Consider the following 20,122-nt stretch of genomic DNA (forward strand, 5'->3'; position numbering starts at 1 on the left):
TGTTTATGACCTTTCATATAAATTTCAACTAAAGATAGGTTTTAAAACACAAAAGACAACAATTAACAATACTTTACTTGTACTTTTCTAAAACAGTATGACGAAAACTGTAAGTCTACAGTTCTATATACTTGGGTGTAATATGTAGCTTAACTCCAATTAATACTGAAACCAAAGCAAGTTTTAAAGCGAAAAAAGACAACAAGGTGAAAAATAAAAGCTTTTCTTCTTTTAATTCCCAAGTGAACAGTGTAGCTTTGGAAACATTTTGCCTTGAAGAGGCTTCCAGTGACAGCAATGTGATCAAAAGCATGTAGCAGTATCTAAAGTACAGAAGAATGTTTTATTATCAAAAAAAGCCTCAGACTTAGATGGCTCAGTGCTTTGTGACTGCAGCCTGATGCAACAGACCAGCTCAGCTGAAACATGAGACAGTATTTCCTTATTCATATATACTTTTTACTGGGGGATGTAAAAGCAATTTTCCCTTTGTTTACCTCCCCAGCCCCCAAAAAACAGCCTCAAACAGAGGCTGGGGGTAAGTTGCCACACTTGCTAAGGATTTCAAGTGAAGATGTGGGTATACAGAAGAACTTTTCCCCAACACAGTTCAGAAATGAAAAGGAAATGAGGAATCAAAACAGAAAATATCCCTTGGCGTCCTAATGTGGAAACAGTAGCTGACATTCTGTGGGTGGATTTGCTTGTTCCAAGCACCCAAGACAGGGACTGCCATTTTAAAAACATGATTCTCTCTTTACAGGTTATTGGTGGATGCACACATTAGAGAAGAGAGATGGTCTGAAGCATGGGAGAAGAAGACGATGCAATGTTCTTCCTGGCAATATCGACAGTGATTGATAAATGTCCAGTATCGTTGGAAAATGCTTTTCTGGGCAGTGAAGATGGATATATGTGCTGTGTCGTGCTGCATTGTACAGATAAGAAAAGGAGTTGACGGAGGGAGGAAAAACAACAACAGCTAAAGATAAAATACTCTGTGCACTGAGCTACAAAATCTGCATAGAGAAGAATCTGATTCACAGTTGGCCACTTCCCAGAATATACAGTATCTGGAATTTATCCAGCACATAATTACCCAACCCTGCAATGGGCCAGGGTTTGTTTAGCCAAGACTCCATGATAAAAAGGTACACATTGTCCTGCAAAACTGGGTATAAATTATATTGCTGAATAGTGCCCTTGAGCAGAAGGCAAAGTTGCAAAGCTTTCCAATTTCCCCCTCCCCACAAATGGCTCCCTAGCAGTCCCCTCACGTTCAACACATCAAGTCAATTTCCTGCGTTTCTAATAAAGGCACAATCCTATCTTAATCTGCTATCATCTTTATTGTTAAATGCCTTCTGCAGTAAAATAAATAAATAAATACCCACTCCAGATAGTTATCATTCTAAACAAAAACTCAGTTGGGAGTTATTACATTAGATTTATCATACACTCCAGAGTCAGGAGGGAACAGGTATCAGTGCTTTCTTGGTCAACTACCAATTACGAGCACAAAGGCACTATTGGGGGGAAACTTTGCTTTGGGATTTGAATCATGAGAATCTAATTAACTCCCCACCCCCAAAGCAAAACCCTCCTTGTTCGCTATTCCCTCTCTCTCCAAATATCTCTCGTGCAATTCTGAATGCCAAACATGCAGATTAAATTGACTAGATCTTCCCAGTTCCTAAGCAAATATAAGCAGGCCATTTGCCTCTCGGGTGAAACATGAAACAGGAGAACAGAAATAAAGTGTCTACAAACACACCTCTTGGTTGAAAACGTATTTAAAATTACCAAACAGGCAGAGCTAAGTGGCAAAGGGGATCTTATATATATTGAATGCAGTTACCTGAAGAAAGAGGGCCTGTTCAGACGTAATGAGAAACTATGGATTAGGTAAAAGAGCCTGAACAAGAATCAGGATTGCACACTTCCTCCTTACCCTGCCTCCTTTTGAGTGGCCATGAGGATGGTATCTGAAGCATTCTTTTTGGGGGGGCTTATCCACACTAATTTTTCCCAGGCACAGTCCACACTTTGAAGTTCTGTGTCTGAGCATCCTTTTTTTGATCTGGAGCTTTCCCAAACTGATGGTTGCTCTGATTGAGCACTAAAGAATGGGTTTTCATGGAGAAAGTGCCACAGCAAAAAAATAAATACAATGCTGTTGGGCACATGGACCTGTGCCTGGTAAGAGCGGGGCAAAAGCTAAGTGTGAATAAGCCCTAAAGCAAACCACAGTTCTCCATTATGTCTTAAACCCAGGAACTGTGGTTTGTTTAAACTGTAGATTGTTAAAACAAAACAGGAGCAAATCATGGTTCCGGCTTGTTCTGGCTTGTTCTAAGAAAGCACAATTTAAACTTCCTTTTGTGTGGACAGAATAAAGAGGAAATGATTTCTTTAAAAGCGGAAGCTTTTGATATCCTCCTTGTGGCCAAACAGGAAGAGAGAAAGAAGAAATGTATGAATCCTGAGGATCATTTGTGTAGCAGGAATTTGTGGTTCCGCATTGTGTATGAACTGGCCCATATTTTTTTAAGCCTTGAAATACGTTTTAAACATGAAACAATTACTGTTTCTCTCCCTTGATCAAAACAACTGGCTCAATAATAGAGACAGGGGTGGTCTGATAGTGTTGCCCACGTTGTCCTCTAGATGTGGTTGGACTCCAACTCCCATCAGTTCCAGCCAATGGTCAGGGATGGAGGGAGCTGTAAATCCAAAGGACCACAGCTTTGCCACATTTTGGTTGTCACTGAAAGGCTCCGCAGATTTTCCAGCGTGAGATTTTCAACACAGTTCTAAGGTGCATGTTCCATCAGTGCAAGGATTTCTCATTGTGCAGTGGGAGGTTCCTCCCTCTCCTTTTCCCATGCCCTCCTAAATTTGTTCCACCAACCCTCTAGAGGAGATCTGGAGACAACGCAGGGCACATATGGGGAAGTCCTGTTGTGCAAACGGAATTACTTCTGCTTGCGCAATTGTTTAACTGAATGCCACTCTGAGTCTTTTTGACCTGATGGTGCTAAGAGCCTTATGAATAGTGTCAGTGACATCACTAGGAACCTCACTGCCTGTCCCAGTTCCCTAGTTCCCAAATTAGTTTTGCAAGATGAAGGTGAAAGGTATCAGTTTTGTGTGCATGTGCAGTGCTGCTTTTTTCTTTTAAAGGACACAGATCGTCCAAAACATAATTTGGGGTTGGGGGAGACAACAATGTTGTGGAATGGGAGGCAACTTGCTGGAGGAGCATTCAGCTCCCTCATATGTATGTCTGTAACAAAAGTTTCAAAGTGGGTTCACATTATAGGCAAAGGTCTCCTGTAACTGCCCTTCAGAATTCTACATCTGTCTCCCTCTTAGCTTCCAAGAAATTTACTGTGTTATCCATTCTTTTGTACACAGTTAAGTCTAGCAGACAAGAAGAAAGTTACCAAAGTGAATTCTTAGCACCACATACCATGCCACAGAGAGCAACAGTAACAGGATGGAGCAGAGAGCAGCAACTGACCCCAATAAAACAATAGTCAGACGCTGTGGCGGGGATGATAAATCTGTAAGAAAAGTAAATTAAAATTCAAGTAGGCGCCCACCAAATGACGCAGTTCAGTCTTGTGATTCATTGTCAGAAGGGACTGAAGTTTACGTACTGTAACAAAGCTCAAATGCTGGGTTTCCTGCTTTTTTTTCTCCAGACATCAACCAGACAGTAGCCAGCACCCAACTGAAGAAATGACACGAACTACATGGAATTGTCTTTCTCAAAAGCAGTTGTACTTCTTACCCATGGCTTTCTTGTCTCACTCTTCCTTTACAGTAATGTGGTGATCCCCAAACTTCCCCATTTATCCTGGGGCTTACAGGAATCCCCAGGACGCTGAACAAGGCAGATGAATTCAAGCAGAGGTAGATCTTGTTAACTGCATGCAGTGGTGACCAGCTGATTGCTAAGGTCCAGAGACAGTCCCTGGGAGTTCCCACATCACATCCCAGTGTGCAGGGGAATGCCAGCCTGCAATAGCACCCAGCAGAGTGAGTGAGTGGACTTCCTTTCTCTACATTTTGAGAGTTTTGTCACATTCGCCCATCTGCTCTAGACCTTCACCTCTTTAGTTCTGAAGTATGATAGCGTGACATATTGTAACACCCAGGAACTCTAGAAATTAATAAATGCTAGGGTTTGGATTAATTGGAATAGGGGTTAAAATACAGAACAGTGCCAGATAGGGAATTCAGTGAATTCCTGGGCTGGCTTATGCAAACCAGCCTGGATGACTGAGTGAAGGTCAAACCTATTAACATGACAAAAGGTGTTGATGGGCCATTGGGGAGTGAGATGTTACCAAGGTTTGAGGGGACAGAAAAAGGGTTTCTGGGAAGAAAGAGGAAGAAGAGCTGAGATCCATCTTGGACAGGCAGGCTGAAGGTTGCCTGCACTGGGGTTGGCCATGCTGTAAGATCTGGACTCCCTCCATGCAGACTGAAGGTGTAAATAGGTGAATAAACCATATTTATGAAAGCCACGACTGTCTCTGCTGCGTCTTCAATTCTGCAAAGGAGTAGAGACGCTGTGTGGGTGCCTGGGACCCCATGGGCTCTTGCCACCGCTCGGCAGAGGGAGGGGGAAGGCATCCGACTTTTGTAACAATATAAATTCGTTAAACAACGGCCACATGAATTGCTATTTTCATAACAGGAGCAACTGGAAGTTAGTTGTTGGTTCCTCAGTCAACAGAAAACTTACCTTTAATTTGAGCCCAGACTACACAGGATTGCTTTTTCACCTGAGGGGGGAAAATAACACAAACTGCATCATTGCTTTCCTAAGGGACAAAGGCTGAAAGCTCACACAGATATAATTATTTATTTTGGCATTTATATATCACCAAATTGCCAGGTCTTCTGGACATTTTTTGGGGGGGAACCCTCACCAATAGACTGAGTACAAACAAAATCAATACATACAATTAAATATCAAAACAAAAAGAACACAGCATAAAACCATCGCAAGAATCAATAAAACCCAGCAAGGGGACTAAAATGCACTGAACCAAATGTATCAAAAAGGCTGGTAGAATAAAAAAGATATTTGCCAAAAACTTCCTAACATAGGCACAAGGTCAAGCCTTTCTGTAATGTGTATGTGAACTGCATTATATTAGATTGCAGAGTGGGGCGAGGGAGCACTAAATATTCCTCCATACAGAAAATTAAAATTCTTGAACACAGAATGCTGGCATGTCAAGGAGAGTGTTCTAGCCTTGCTTCATAACCTATCAGGGAATTTTATTTATTTATTGTATGGAGGAAAATTCTGTCACGTGAACTGCGCCTGCAGTCCGAATTAATACAGTTCAAGAACAAGATGGGAATTAGGGTTTCAGGTTTGCCACCCTTGCATTACTGTGACATCCATCTCTGGCTGCAACCCAACACACCATCAATGACTGCTTGCTAGCTACATTGACATCAATGGGCTAGAAAACAGCCTACTTCTTTCAGAGGTTTGAGTATGATGTATTGTATCCATTAATGGCATTTATCATTAGGTATAATGCCTAAGGTCCATTAGCTGCAACCTAGGGTTTGGACATACTTTGTGGGGTTTTCTTTTATTCCTTTTCCCTATGCTGAAGCATAAGTGACTTTTGAAACACCCTTTGGCTTCAAATGAAGTTTGCCATGCATCATTGGGAATGGGGCTGCTCAGAAACCACATTCAAAATCTCTTTTGGACTTCTGGAACTAGTTACATTGTTCGGTGAATCCAGGGCCATGGCAAGTATCTACTGCGTACTATTATTTCAGCCTAGGTTTTGAGATCTGTGGGGAGGTTGGGTGGGCTGTTCTTGGCAGTGGAGCTCCCATCCCCACAGCGGCCTCACTGTGGCGCTTCCATCGCCAGCAACCTGAGATATCTTTATTCATCTGGGTTCATGATGGACCTAGTTAGGCTGCTCTAATCCACAGAGGTTTTATACTGAAGTTATTGTCCTGTTGGGCCATAAAGAAGGCTGATCGCCAAAGAATTGATGCTTTTGAATTATGGTGCTGGAGGAGACTCTTGAGAGTCCCATGGACTGCAAGAAGATCAAATCTATCCATTCTTAAGGAAATCAGCCCTGAGTGCTCATTGGAAGGACAGATTGTGAAGATGAGGCTCCAATACTTTGGCCACCTCATGAAAAGAGAAGACTCCCTGGAAAAGACCCTGATGATGGGAAAGACTGAGGGCAAGGAGAAGGGGACGACAGAGGACAAGATGGTTGGATAGTATTCCCGAAGCTACAAACATGAGTCTGACCAAACTGCGGGAGGCAGTGGAAGACAGGAGTGCCTGACATGCTCTGGTCCATGGGGTCACAAAGAGTCGGACAAGACTAAACAACTAAACAACAACAACATGTTTTAGATGCAATCCTTTGTGAGTTTACTCATTTAGTTCAATGGGAAAGGATAGCAGTCACAGAAGGGATTACTAGTGCTTAGCTAATATCTTTTCTTTAAAAAAAGCCAGTGGTGAAAAGCAAAAGGGTATTAGGATAAATGAAGCTTCTACGAGAAACAAAAATAACAATTGAGCAAGTTTCTTACACTGGCTAATAATGTTTGGAAGGGGAGTGATTGAAGCTTATGACAATGCATAAATGAGCAAAGCAAGTTTCTAATTGCCAAGAGCGCTGGTGTTTGCCAACATTTTTGTTCTGCTTAATAGCACTTACTGTTCTGCTGTTTCATTTAGACCAGTGCCAGATTTACGTACAGTATAAGCTAAACAAGCTATAGCTTAGGGCCCCACTCTCTTGGCCCCAACCCCCAAAATATACTTCTTCTTAATTGTATTTCACTATTACTATACTTCTTAATTGTATTTCACTTTGAAAAATACATATTTTGTTATGTGCAGATGGCTTTAGATACCTATTATGTCCATAAATTATCATACAGTCATACCTCATGTTACGTTTGCTTCATGTTACGTTTTTTCAGATTGCGTCCCATGGCGACCAAGAAGTACCGGAAAGGGTTACTTCTGGGTTTCACCGCTCACGCATGCGCAGAAGTACTAAATCGCAGATACAGCGCTTCAGGTTGCGGGCTTTTCATGTTGCGAACGGGCCTCCAGAACGGATCCCGTTCGCAACCAGAGGTACCACTGTATAGCATATATTCAACACAAAAAAACAGCGACAATTTGTTGTCGACAAAGGACAGCTGGACATATAAAGGGCCCCATTACCTTCAGTAGCTTAGGGCCTCATCAAACCTAAATCTGGCCCTGATTTAGACTATTTGTCTAAAAATTCACTGCTGTTGGAAGCAGTGAAGACTGGTCCATAAGGATGAATGGGGCCCTGTCCCATCAACCTCAGTCTCTCTTCTAACTCCTACCTGTAATTACTTTCTACCTGGTCGGAAGGAAAAACCCAAATGTATCATTGATGTGATTTGAGGAAAATATTTTATCGCACAGAATGGCCTGCAAAACAAATGGCTTAGCCTGGAGGAATTATACTTTGGGCTGACTAAAGAAAAAAAACTGTCCTGATACAAAGCTTCAATTTCCTGTCCACAGTCGGAAGTGAGCACAAAGCTTTAAAGAAAACAGCATCTTGGAATGAAACAATTTGGAAGAATACGCCACACAATAACCAACTATTGTTCACTAAATATGCACAACTTTAATTCCACTGTTAATAAGATTTGGTACATGTGCCTCACGGGATCATTTTTTCTTTAAGTTTCTATTTTTAATCCTATTTCAACATATAAAAGGATATGTCTATTCACGTGACGAGGATTTCTGAAAGCACTACTTAAGCTTTCTTCATTTGAAAAGGGTGAGTGACTTGAGAAGAATTTGGAAAACCAGACATTTCAATAAATGAAAGTTCTATTTTCACACAGGGGATATAGTGCACTTGTATACCTTTTTTAAAAAAAATGATAGATTAGAAGTTTTATGGTACTGAAGCAGCTAGGCCCTATTACATCAAAACACTGGGGGAGTTCTGTTGGAAATCTTGAACTTGTTTTGGACAACTAGGGTATAGAAGTTATAATGTTAAATATTAAAAAAACTTTAATGTTATTTAATACAATGTTTATATACAATGTTTAATATCATGTTATAAAATACCAACTTTTCCATATAAAACCCACCAGTTTGGGATTAGGATGCCTGAAGGTTTGCTTATCTCTACATGTACACAAAGGGCAATTCCACAGTTATAGCCCAACTGCAAAGTGCTCTCTACATGGATCCTTGCGGGTGTTATTTTGGCACGAGGTAATTATCATCATTATTATTATTTTCCCAAGTTCCTTAACCTTCTGAACAAAGTCTTTTATGCCTCCTGGTGTCTGTTTTTTAGTTCCGCTAACTGGATTTACAATGTACAGTCACACCTTGGATCTCAAACACCTTGGCTCCTGAACAAATTGGCCCCCGAATGATCGAAACCTGGAAGTGAGTGTTCCGGTTTCTGAACGATTTTTGGAAGCTGAAACATCCGGTGCTGCTTCTGCAGCTTCTGATTGGATGTAGGATGCTCCTGCAGCCAATTGGAAGCCGGGCCTTGGTTTCCAAATGGTTCCAGGAGTTGAATGGACTCCCGGGACTCATTCTGTTTCAGAACCAAGGTGTGACTGTAGTCTTTTAGGCTGCATCTGAAAGCAGATGCTCCACCACTGATCTACAGCTTTTCAGTTCAATGGGAGTTGGGGCCAGCCCAAGACATTTTGTCACCTGAGACGGACCCCCAAATGTTGCCCCCCTCCCTGGCAAGGAAGAAGGGGTGAGGAAAGGTCTACACCAGGAACAAGGGAGGGGAGATAGATTGACATCAGAACCTGCTGCCCCAGTGGATCCTGCTGTCTGAGACAGTCGCCTCACCTGGCTTCATGGGTGGGACTGACTTCTGTAGCTCAGTAGCAGAGCATCTCCTTCGCATGCAGAGGGTCTCAGGTTAAATCCCTAGCATCTCCAGGTGGGGATGAGAATGTACCTGGTCTATCCTGTAGAGAATGAGGAGCTGGGTGGACCAATGATTTGACTCCATCTAAGGCAGCTTCTGACATCCCCAACTCAACAAAACTTACTTCTGAAAACACATGTATAGGATTGCAACCAGGGCTGGATTTAGGTGTGATGAGGCCCTAAGCTACTGAAGGTAATGGGGCCCTTTATATGTCCAGCTGTCCTTTGTCAACAACAAATTGTGGCTGTTTCTTGTGTTGAATATGTGGTAATTTGTGGACCTAATAGGTATCTAATGCCATTTGCACATTAACAAAATATGTATTTGCTCAAAGTAATTGTTGAACTGAAATACAATTAAGAAGTATATTAATAGTGATAGTGATATTTTAGGGAGCAGGCTAGCAGACTGGGCCCATTATTTACACCATAGGAGCCTACACAACACAAAACACTGTTGCTGTGTGTAGGTTTTATTTTATTTGTTTTTTATCTTATATTTTGGAAATGTACATCCAGGTTGGTTTTTTTTCTTTAATTTTTTGGGGGGGCCCCCAAGAGAGTGGGGCCCTAAGCTATAGCTTGTTTAGCTTATACGTAAATCCGGCATTGATTGCAAAGTTCATGTTTTTGTTTTAATTTAATTAACTTTTTGTAAGTCGTCATGGGAATCTGTTGAAAGGTAGGGTATAAAATCAAATCAATAAATGCATCATTCTTATTCAGGAAGAATTTTGGCCTGCGTCCTTACCCCATTCCATTTACTGATTGTCCTCAGTATAACACAATAATCTTTTCCTTGTTTCAGGGGAGCATTGTAAAAATCCCCATAGTAAAGTCTGTCTCCGAGGGCAAAGACCAGCATGTTGTCAGCAACGACCTTGGCTGGGATTTCTGCTGCCACATAGCCTTCTGAGTCAGTGCCTTTGCTGAAATAGTCTAGTCTAGTCAAGGAGTAACAATCAAAGTTGCACTGTAGGCTCCAGGGAATGACAATCACTTGGTATGAACTAGAAAGAGATGGAAGAGCATCAAGGAGTATCAGAAGTGATTTATACACAATTGCCTTTTGATTTCTGCATTGATTTTCTTCAACGTGCTGCTTTGTTTAAAAGCTCTCAATCACTGGCCATCACTGAATGGCTTGTTGTACTGTATTTTATTTTTTAAAAAACCCTGTAATCCTAAATTTTTATGCTTTCTTCAATAACGCTGGGCTAAACCACACTATTCAGAGCACTGGATTTACAAAAGAGCAAGTTAACTGGGGGGCTTTATTGCTTACTTTACCAATGCTGGGAAACTGGGAAAGAGGGGCATATACTGCAGGGATCTCAATAGAATGTAGTATGGCTCTTTGCATTCCATGTAGAGAGATCCATTCCATCCATAGCTGTCAACTTTCAGATTTGAAAATAAGGGAGCAGCAGCCTCAAAAATAAGGGATCAGCAGCCTCACCTGTCCTGGGGACAGTCTACGGGATATCTAACAATCCGGGATAGCAGTGGGAAGCAGCGGGAAACGGTGCTGGAATAAGGGAGTTTCCCGCCAAAAAAGGGAAGGTTGACAGCTATGATTACATCTATTGTTAAGCATCTCTCTCCATTGAACACGGAGGCAACCACCATTAGCGACAGGTGATGCTACATCCAGTGCCTTAATCCACACGCATAAATAGTAGCTTCTCATTTACAGGGAAGACAGTACTCTCTGGAACCATTTGGGTGAAGAAAGCTAAACCCATCCCCTCCCTTTGAAAAATAGGCTAGCCCCTATTCTAGCAGTCTTGGGTAACGCAACCGTGAGGTTTCCCTGCTTCCATGGAATCAAGCTTGCCTCTTCACCTCCAATGTCCAGCCCTAATGCAAATTAGGTATCCCTTATTATCTTTTCCCCATACAGTGGTACCTCTGGTTAAGAACTTAATTCGTTCCGGAGGTCCGTTCTTAACCTGAAACTGTTCTTAACCTGAGGTACCACTTTACCTAGTGGGGCCTCCCACTACCGCTGCGTGATTTCTGTTCTCATCGTGAAGCAAAGTTCTTAACCTGAGGTACTACTTCTGGATTAGCAGAGTCTGTAACCTGAAGCGTTTGTAACCCGAGGTACCACTGTACTAATGAACTCACTGAATGAGTACTTACTTATGGTGAAATGGAGATCAAAATCTACTGTGGACTACAGCTATGGAACTGAGGGGGGTTGTCTAGATTAAATAAAGAAGAATGTAAGGGGTATAAATCTTGCATACATGGCACAAGATTCTGTGTTTTGGTTGATTATTGCATCTTTGGGTCAAAAAGCAGTTAGCTATATGCAATAGAAAGTATATCCAGATATGGAGGAAATTATATCCTTTGAATTGTAATGAAATTTGAAAGGGAAAAAATAATCTAAGCAAATAAAGTTTGAAGTGTAAGTATTATGTGTTTGGGGAGTATCTTAAATGTGTAGCAAAAATCCAGAGACCTTATTGGTCCATTTTTGTCTTCTGCCTTCCTCAGGCTGAATAATGGTGCAGAACCTTGTACTGATACGAAGTCTACTTCCGGAGATGGTGGATCTAAAAAGCAAACCACAAGTCGTTCTTATTACAATGGTATTATTCATGCGTTATTTTTGTATTTTTATTTTTTTTTAAATCATAACCTGGTCTTCTTCACAAAGAAAGCTGAGCAACTTGCAAAATCAAATGCACGGCAATATCAACAGCAATGATAAAAACCAAAAAAGTAGCAGAACAAAAAACAGAACAAGGGTGTTCCTTATACTGGCGCCACAACCAAGGCGGCCCTGGTCCTCACAGACCAACACTGCATTTCAGCTGGCTGGGAAATCCAGGAGAAAGCCTCTGATGTTCAGAGGAACAAGCAGGGCAAGTTTGTCCTTCAGGCATGTGTTACACGACCATTTATACTGTGCTGTACATACTTTTTAAAAAGCCATTATTTGCCATCCATTTTAAAGATAATAAACTGAAGGCTTATGAGTGCCATATTTAATTTTTATAAGTATTTCTATTAAAATTATTGATTCCGCTCCCAATTAATTGGGCTACCTTTTTAGGTAAGTAAACATTGTTGCTTTTTTATATATATAAAAAAGATGGGTCTGATGAATCAATTAAATGTTGCTGCCTAATATTTTATCCCCTTTCAACCTAGCAGTTCAAAAGCACACCAGTGCAAGTAGATAAATAGGTACCGCTGCAGAGGGAAGGTAAACAGCATTTCCGTGCACTCTGGTTTCTGTCACAGTGTCCCGTTGCACCAGAAGCGGTTTAGTCATGCTGGCCACATGACCTGGAAAGCTGTCTATGGACAAACACCAGCTCCCTCGGTCTGAAAGCGAGATGAGCACCGCAACCCCAAAGTCGCCTTTGACTGGACTTAACTGACCTTTACCTTTTACCCCTTTCTAAATCTCTGTAATTCATTCAATTCTGGAATTATGAACGTTGCTTTTTCTACAACAACTAAAAAGAGAGATTATTTTCTATATTTTAAGCTTTGCCCATTAATTAAATCAGCCACCCTGTTTGCAATGGTAAACATACAACTAGTGCTCTGTGCGAAGGGAAAAGATATGCAAGCGTGAAAGTTGCAGGTGGGAGAAAAACTGTTGAAGAAAGGATTCCACACGTCCTCAACATCCACAAACTCCACTGCGTCTCCCTGCAAAACTGCCACATCTCAAAGCTGTGTCTGTTTACAAAAACTTGTATCAGGGCTTTGTTTAGCATGTAGGTTTTGCCCATCAATCCCTTTCTCATAACCCAAAGAGAAGGTATTTGAATTGAGAGCACCAGTAATTTGAAAGACTGGGGTACCAGCAGAAAGAATAAGGATGTTTCCTGCTCGTGGGCTGCAAAAGGAAATGAGCACAGGCTGTGCATCCTTGCAATGCGGGCTCGTCCACATTTCCGCTTGCCTAGTGCCTAGAAAGCACAGATCTGGCCCATTTCCTGCCTCTCTTGTGCTCTCTAGGCAGAGGTCCTAGTGGTTCTGCCTTGCCCCACCGCTTCCCGTCAGAAAACCCACTCTTTACCACAAACGGCAATCGGCAGAAAACCCAATTTCCATTTGTTCCGAATTCAGCGCTAAACCGCGGGTTTTTCCAGGGGAAAGCAGTGGGGCAAACAGAGACGTGGTTGAGCCCTAAGCTGAACTCAGTCCAGCTCAGCACATCTCCTGTTTATGCTGCCTGGGAATGTAGGGACTAAGGAGGGAGGGATGGGGGCATCAGGCAGCTGGAAGAACACAATGAATGGCTGATGATGATGAATTTTGCTTGGTGAGTCACAAATTCTGAAGGCTTGGAATACAGGCAGATGAATAATTCAGCAGATGGTTATATCGAGTTGGTGGACAAGAACAGCGGCAGCTATTTTAAATACAGAACTATCCACAATATGTGGCAAATGCAGCACATGACTATCAATCGGAATAAAAAATTTAGATTGTGTTTTCCGTTTTAAGCTCAGCTGCAGTGCGCAGGCAGAAGAAAAGAAGGATGGGAGCAGTTAAGGTTATTAAGGGGGGGGTGGGACTTCTCTGTTTCATCCTAACAAAGGAAGGAACAGCTGAAGACGCTGAAACAATTTATCTGCCGAAGATAAACAGCTTCACCTAGTGGATGATTACAGACTGGGGAGAAATGTAAAGAAATTGCAAAGACTGCCTTCTTCTGGTTAGCAGACAGAGTAACCACAAAGTGCACGAGAAATGGCAATGTCTCGTCCTCTTTCCACACAGCGCATGAGAAATGAGGATGTTTTTTCAAGTTTATGCAACATTACAACGACCGAGACCATATGGTGTTCCATACAGAGAAGCTATTCCCCAAGCCCACTTACATATCTACCCCATTCATATCTAAAGCAAGCACAGGTGTCAATTCCCTGGGGTCTTGGTTGCCCAAGCACCCATAAAAATTCCCCATGAAGGTGCTAGGTATCCACAAATTTCAGTGCCAGGGCCATGCACGCTGCATGGCACCCACGGCCCTGGGCACCCACAGTCGCAGGGCCTAGTTGGCACTCCAGAAAGCAAGGGATGAGAGGCGTAAAAGGAGCACACAGGAGAGAAGAAGAAGAAGAAGAAGAGTTTGGATTTGATATCCCGCCTTTCACTCCCTTTAAGGAGTCTCAAAGCGGCTAACATTCTCCTTCCCTTCCTCCCCCACAACAAACACTCTGTGAGGTGAGTGGGGCTGAGAGACTTCAAAGAAGTGTGACTGGCCCAAGGTCACACAGCAGCTGCACGTGGAGGAGCGGAGACCTGAACCCGGTTTCCCAGATTACGAGACTACCGCTCTTAACCACTACACCACACTGAGGAGACTTGAACCCTATCTCTCCTGGGCCTCATCTCTCCTGCAGCTGGTGGCTACAACCATTTTTCTCTCTTCCTGGTTCTGATATCAGAAAAGAGCCCAGAATGCAAAAAGTGGCTGGAGCAACAAAATTAGGGGAGGTAAGGAATGGGGAGGGATCAGCAAACTTCTTTTGCAGTTTGAGAATCCCCACCCACCCATTCACCCCCCTATTCATAAGTGAACAAGAATGGCACGTGAAACAAAATGCTCCTGTCATCATCACTGCTAGTTCAGCAATCAGCAGGTTATTGGGAAAACATATACAGTCATACCTTGGAAATCGACCGCCTTGCAAATGGAACGTTTTGGCTCCTGAACGCCGCAAACCCAGAAGTGAGTGTTCCGGTTTGTGAATGTTCTTTGGAACCTGAACATCCAACACGGGTTCCCTGGGTTCCATTTGGTTGCAGGAGCTTCCTGCAGCCAACTGGAAGCCGCGCCTTGGTTTCCGAACGTTTTGGAAGTCAAACAGACTTCCGGAACAGATTCCATTTGACTTCCGAGGTACGACTGTATTTGAATCTAGGTGTAAAGGTAAAGGTACCCCTAACCGTTAGGTCCAGTCACGGACAACTCTGGGGTTGCGGTGCTCATCTCGCTCTATAGGCCGAGGGAGCCGGTGTTTGTCCGCAGACAGCTTCTGGGTCATGTGGCCAGCATGACTAAGCCGCTTCTGGCAAACCAGAGCAGCACATGGAAACGCTGTTTACCTTCCCGCCGGATCGGTACCTATTTATCTACTTGCACTTTGATGTGCTTTCGAACTGCTAGGTGGGCAGGAGCTGGGACCAAACAATGGGAGCTCACCCTGTCGCGGGGATTTGAACCACCAACCTTCTGATCGGCAAGTCCTAGGCTCTGTGGTTTAGGCCACAGGGCCACCCGTGTACTCAAGTCCAAAGGTAGCTCTTGTTCCATCATGGCAAGAGCTGGTGCCTCTGCTGCAGTAAGACTCAACATAAGCACTAAACCTCACTCTTCATATTCTACAACTTGCTAAGTCACTGTGGTGTCAGTAGGGTAAGTGGCATAGAAAATTATTTGATCAAGTAAGGGAGGGGCTTCCTTAGCAAGAATGGAAAAGTGAAAGGTAGTAAATTCTATGGCTTTCTTCCAGATTGTATAAAAATCAACTGAAGTGACTTCCTGCACTTTTAATTTTCCAACCTTGTCAAAATACTAGGAGAAAAATACAAAGCAAGGCCTTACCAGTGATGGGGGTTCTCATGTAGATGAGAGCACTGTGGTTGAGATCTGTTGTGGAGATGTTAACGGTGTAATTGGTGCCCGGCAGTAAGTCAAGGCACACTGCTGGAGTCTGAGAACTTGTGGTGAAGTTATAGGTCATGTTATCACGGAATTGTTTCTGATACCACCGTAGGCCCTGTATCTGAAGCTGCAAATGGAGTGTGCGACCCAAATGAGAATGAAACACTTTAAACATTTGGCACATATTATTAGCTAGTGGGGCCTCTTAAATTTAAGTGCACTAAGCAAACGTTTTGGTGGTTGCAGCAGGAAGCAGAATACACTACGTTTGTCTGGTCTGAATGTCCTCGATCTATTGGAAGTGCCTGCTTCTAAGGCCAGCAGAATGAAGCAGAAAGCAAGTGCAAAACCAGTTTTGAATGCTGCCCCACTGTAAAGTGCTCTCTGAAAATGGAAAACTAGCACAACAGGACAGAAGGGTTTTAACCTTTAACCTAACCTGTTTCCTCCCCTTAATGGATCACTGCCTTGTTGTGGCAAAGGGCCTTGAATAACTTCAAGAAGCTATGAGCTATGCCGTGCAGGGCAACCCAAGATGGACATGTCATAGCCAAGAGTTTAGACTACATGTGATCCACATAGAGAAGGAACTGGCAAACCACTCCAGTATTTTGCCAAGAAAACTCCATGGACATAAAAAAGAAGGAGCTTTGAGAAGAAAGTGAGAATTTCCAAGGCATGCTCTGGTTCGTGGGGTCACAGAGAGTCAAACACAACTACAACAACTAAACAACAACAACCTGTTTCCTGCTGTACTAGCTTTGGTATTTGCAGAGAGTCTTTTATGTTGGGGCCTGTTAAAAAAATGTGAATTCCTGCTTACAGTCTGAAATGGTACAATCCATTCGACCACCTCTGGGCCACTTCTACCATCTCGTTCCCACCTCCTTCTTTAGCTTGTGCAGACCAGGTTTTAGATAGCATCATCGGCTGAGTCACACCTGCAAGTTCATCCAGCCTGACCAGATTTCCAGGATTCACATTTTGAGTCCTGAGGGAAGGCCTGCTGTGTGTGAAGACAAACGTAGCATTCTATGAGCTGTCAGAGCAAGATCTTAACTAGGGCTTTTATTCCCCCCAGCCAGAGCTCACCGGAGCTTAGCTCTTGATACCTCTTTCTCTAGAAAAACAGCACTGGTCTTGTTGTTGTTGTTGTTTAGTCGTTTAGTCGTGTCCGACTCTTCATGACCCCATGGACCAGAGCACGCCAGGCACTTCTGTCTTCCACTGCCTCCCGCAGTTTGGTCAGACTCATGTTTGTAGCTTCGAGAACACTATCCAACCATCTCGTCCTCTGCCGTCCCCTTCTCCTTGTGCCCTCTATCTTTCCCAACATCAGGGTCTTTTCCAGGGAGTCTTCTCTTCTCATGAGGTGGCCAAAGTACTGGAGCCTCAGCTTCACGATCTGTCCTTCCAGTGAGCACTCAGGGCTGATTTCCTTAAGAATGGAGAGGTTTGATCTTCTTGCAATCCATGGGACTCTCAACTGGTCTTAACCCACAATATAAAGGTTTGCATGTTTTGTTGACGGGCAATTTGCTTCTCAGATCAAGAAGTTCTGACAGACCTCTCTCTTCCCCCAAAGCATTCTGCATTAGGTAGGCTGTTTGGCTTTAAAAAGAGTAATAAGCAACATGGAACTTCAGGAAAGGGGCCTGAATTTTAATGAGGGTGGCAGATAATCTCCAAGGCTGCAGCGCTAACACACAAGAGACTATACAAAAATCTTATGTGCACATGATCTACCTCAGAATATGTTGCAAATAGGAATGTATGGCACACAAGTCCCTCACAAAAATTCAGCAGTTTGCTTGCAAATCTACACACTACCTAATCAGTCACTGCAACGGTTATATCTGGTATGTTTTTCAACCGTGAGGCATTATCAGAGTTCAAGGGTACACTGCAGCCAGCCAAAAATACTCAAGGAGGATGTGAAGGAAGGCTGCTGACAGATGTAGCCTGAGAAGAATTCCAGTTGTGAAACAGAGACCTAGGGGGCTGCATTTGGCCCCTAGGGCTGAGTTCTCCACCCCGGTAACAACGGCATTGTGGACTTTCTTGAATAAGTAGAGATCCCTGTTGTGTCTGATCAAACCGTTTCTTTGAAATGCACCCAAAATCTGCAAAACTTGTATCAGGGGTGACAATGGGATGGACGCTGCACTGCTGTCAACACTCTGAAACACGCATGTCAACATGAGATTTCGTCCCAGTACTTCCCACTGCAGTCAGAAACTGTACATCACTTACTACATAGTTTTCCTCAGATGATGATTCTCTTTGCCATTTAACACAGGTGTCATTAAATATGGAGATGTTGCTGAATGCAGCTTTCTTTTCTGGGGAGGGAAAAGTGTGGCAGGGAAGAGAAACTCTTAATCAACTATGCTATGCTGGTATTTTATTAATAATAACAGGTAACGCAACACAAAGAAGTTGCCTGCAATCAGAACTGCTTGCTTTGAGCAAATCCAATATGCAAAATTCAGGCCCACTCACCTGTTTCTTGACTGCCATGGCTATTTTTGGGTAGCCAGGTCACAATGCTACTGCAGAAGACACAGTTGGCATAATTCCTGATTTGCAACCCAACTCTCTTTTGGCCCCTTCCCTTGCTTGCCCTCTTTCTTCCTGGTCCAAAGCACACAGACTCTCTAGGCCCTATATGTAGCTTTCCAATTTGGTTCTTTGGCTCGTTTTAATCCACTAATCATTATCACAAGGGTTCACCAGCCCATTGCACTACAGAATCTTTAGCATACAGTTGCAATCGAAATTATTCAACTCCATAGCTGTCAACCTTCCCTTTTTTTGCGGGAAATTCCCTTATTTCAGTGCCGTTTCCCGCTGCTATCCCGGATTGTTAGATATCCCGTAGACTGTCTCCGGGACAGGTGAGGCTGCTGATCCCTTATTTTCAAATCCGAAAGTTGACAGCTAGGCTGCTGATTCCTTATTTTCGAGGCTGCTGATCCCTTATTTTCAAATCCGAAAGTTGACAGCTATGTTCAACTCCCTCATTGCAAATCAGGTTTATTATCAAAAATTTACAGGCTTTCAGCTGTTTGCAATGAGCAAATCAATTGAAATAGCTCAACACAACGGATGCTTCTAGTGGTTCCCCCAAATTCAGCTGAAATTGCAACTTATACTGGCTTCTCCAGTCTTACTTTTATTCAATTCCTTCATGGCAAGCATCTTTAGTACTTAGTAGAGCAGCCTTTTGCTGCTATGATCTGCTGCAAACGAGATGCATGGCCAGATCTTAGCCAATCTTAGCCCATTCCTCATGAACAGTGACCTCCAGTTCAGTATTATCAGCCACCAGTTTAAGAACACTGTTTTGTGTCATCACCAGCACTGAAGATTTTCAGGTAAAATTTCCTAACTATCAGTATTGATGATTTGCCAAACTGCAGCACCTACCAACTACTGGGTGCATTATTCGGACTTTTAAAGCCAAATTGGTGGATCCTGTAGTTACTTCCACACTGTAGTTTGCATCCTGACGTAGCTCCAAGCATATCTTTATAGCCTCCTCGGCTGTGGTATAGCTAATCTTTGATTCAGCCACAGTTTTCTTCGAATCATTCCCTAGCATTCTCATTGTGAGCTGTATGGGAAATGAAAAGTACGTCAGTTCTCAGAAACAAAACTTTAGGGCATAGCTATAATATAAACGAGGGACGCAGGTGGCGCTGTGGCTCGCCAGAAGCAGCTTGGTCATGCTGGCCACATGATCCGGACGCTGTACGCCGGCTCCCTCGGCCAATTAAGCGAGATGAGCGCTGCAACCCCAGAGTCGGTCACGACTGGACCTAATGGTCAGGGGTCCCTTTACCTTTATAATATAAACTTGGTTAACGATCCATTTTGTCTCCCCAAAGAACTCCGGAGATGTTCGTTTTGAAAAGGCCACACTTTTACCACATGGGTTTTTCCAGGAGTCTTTGGGGAAGAAGTCAAGACAAATAAGCTGGTACAAATTTGTTTATTTGTTAAATTTCTATACTGCCCTTCATCCGAGGATCACAGACAGGACCGGATTTAGGTGTGATGAGGCTCTAAGCTACTGAAGGTAATGGGGCCCTTTATATGTCCAGCTGTCCTTTATCAACAACAAATTGTCACTGCTTTTTGTGTTGAATATATGCTATATGGTAATTTATAGACCTAATAGGTATCTAAAGCCATTTGTACATAACAAAATATTTATTTTATCAAAGTAATTGTTGAACTGAAATACAATTAAGAATAAGTATATTAATAGTGAAATACAATTAAGAAGTATATTAATAGTGAAATAATTAAGCTCTAACTTAAAATGATTTTTTACTCAGAACAAACTTAATAATGCAAACACATTGGCATTTGGCAATAACAAAAGTTCTTTTAGAAACACAATTTACAAAGACTTCATAATCTAGTCTTTAGAAACTTGCTATAACATGAAATAATAATAGGTGTAAATATATGATGCA

At 42.7% G+C, this 20,122-nt stretch overlaps 1 protein-coding gene across 1 annotated transcript in view; it reads right to left on the reverse strand.

The window, feature by feature from the left end:
- Window positions 1-209: 209 nt before the first annotated feature.
- Window positions 210-20,122, reverse strand: part of SUSD1 (sushi domain containing 1) — a 36,262-nt gene continuing 16,349 nt past the window's right edge. The window contains exons 9-16 of the mRNA XM_080986759.1: window positions 19,068-19,254; window positions 17,892-17,980; window positions 15,579-15,765; window positions 11,463-11,556; window positions 9,744-10,002; window positions 4,757-4,796; window positions 3,473-3,566; window positions 210-928 (exon numbers count right to left, since the gene is read on the reverse strand). Coding sequence (XP_080842885.1) covers window positions 784-928; window positions 3,473-3,566; window positions 4,757-4,796; window positions 9,744-10,002; window positions 11,463-11,556; window positions 15,579-15,765; window positions 17,892-17,980; window positions 19,068-19,254 — 1,095 coding nt within the window. The 3' untranslated portion in view covers window positions 210-783. The remainder of the gene's footprint in view (window positions 929-3,472; window positions 3,567-4,756; window positions 4,797-9,743; window positions 10,003-11,462; window positions 11,557-15,578; window positions 15,766-17,891; window positions 17,981-19,067; window positions 19,255-20,122) is intronic.

This window comes from Podarcis pityusensis (genome assembly GCF_964106645.2).
Source record: "Podarcis pityusensis genome assembly, chromosome: 17".
In the NCBI taxonomy this organism is placed as follows: domain Eukaryota; kingdom Metazoa; phylum Chordata; class Lepidosauria; order Squamata; family Lacertidae; genus Podarcis; species Podarcis pityusensis.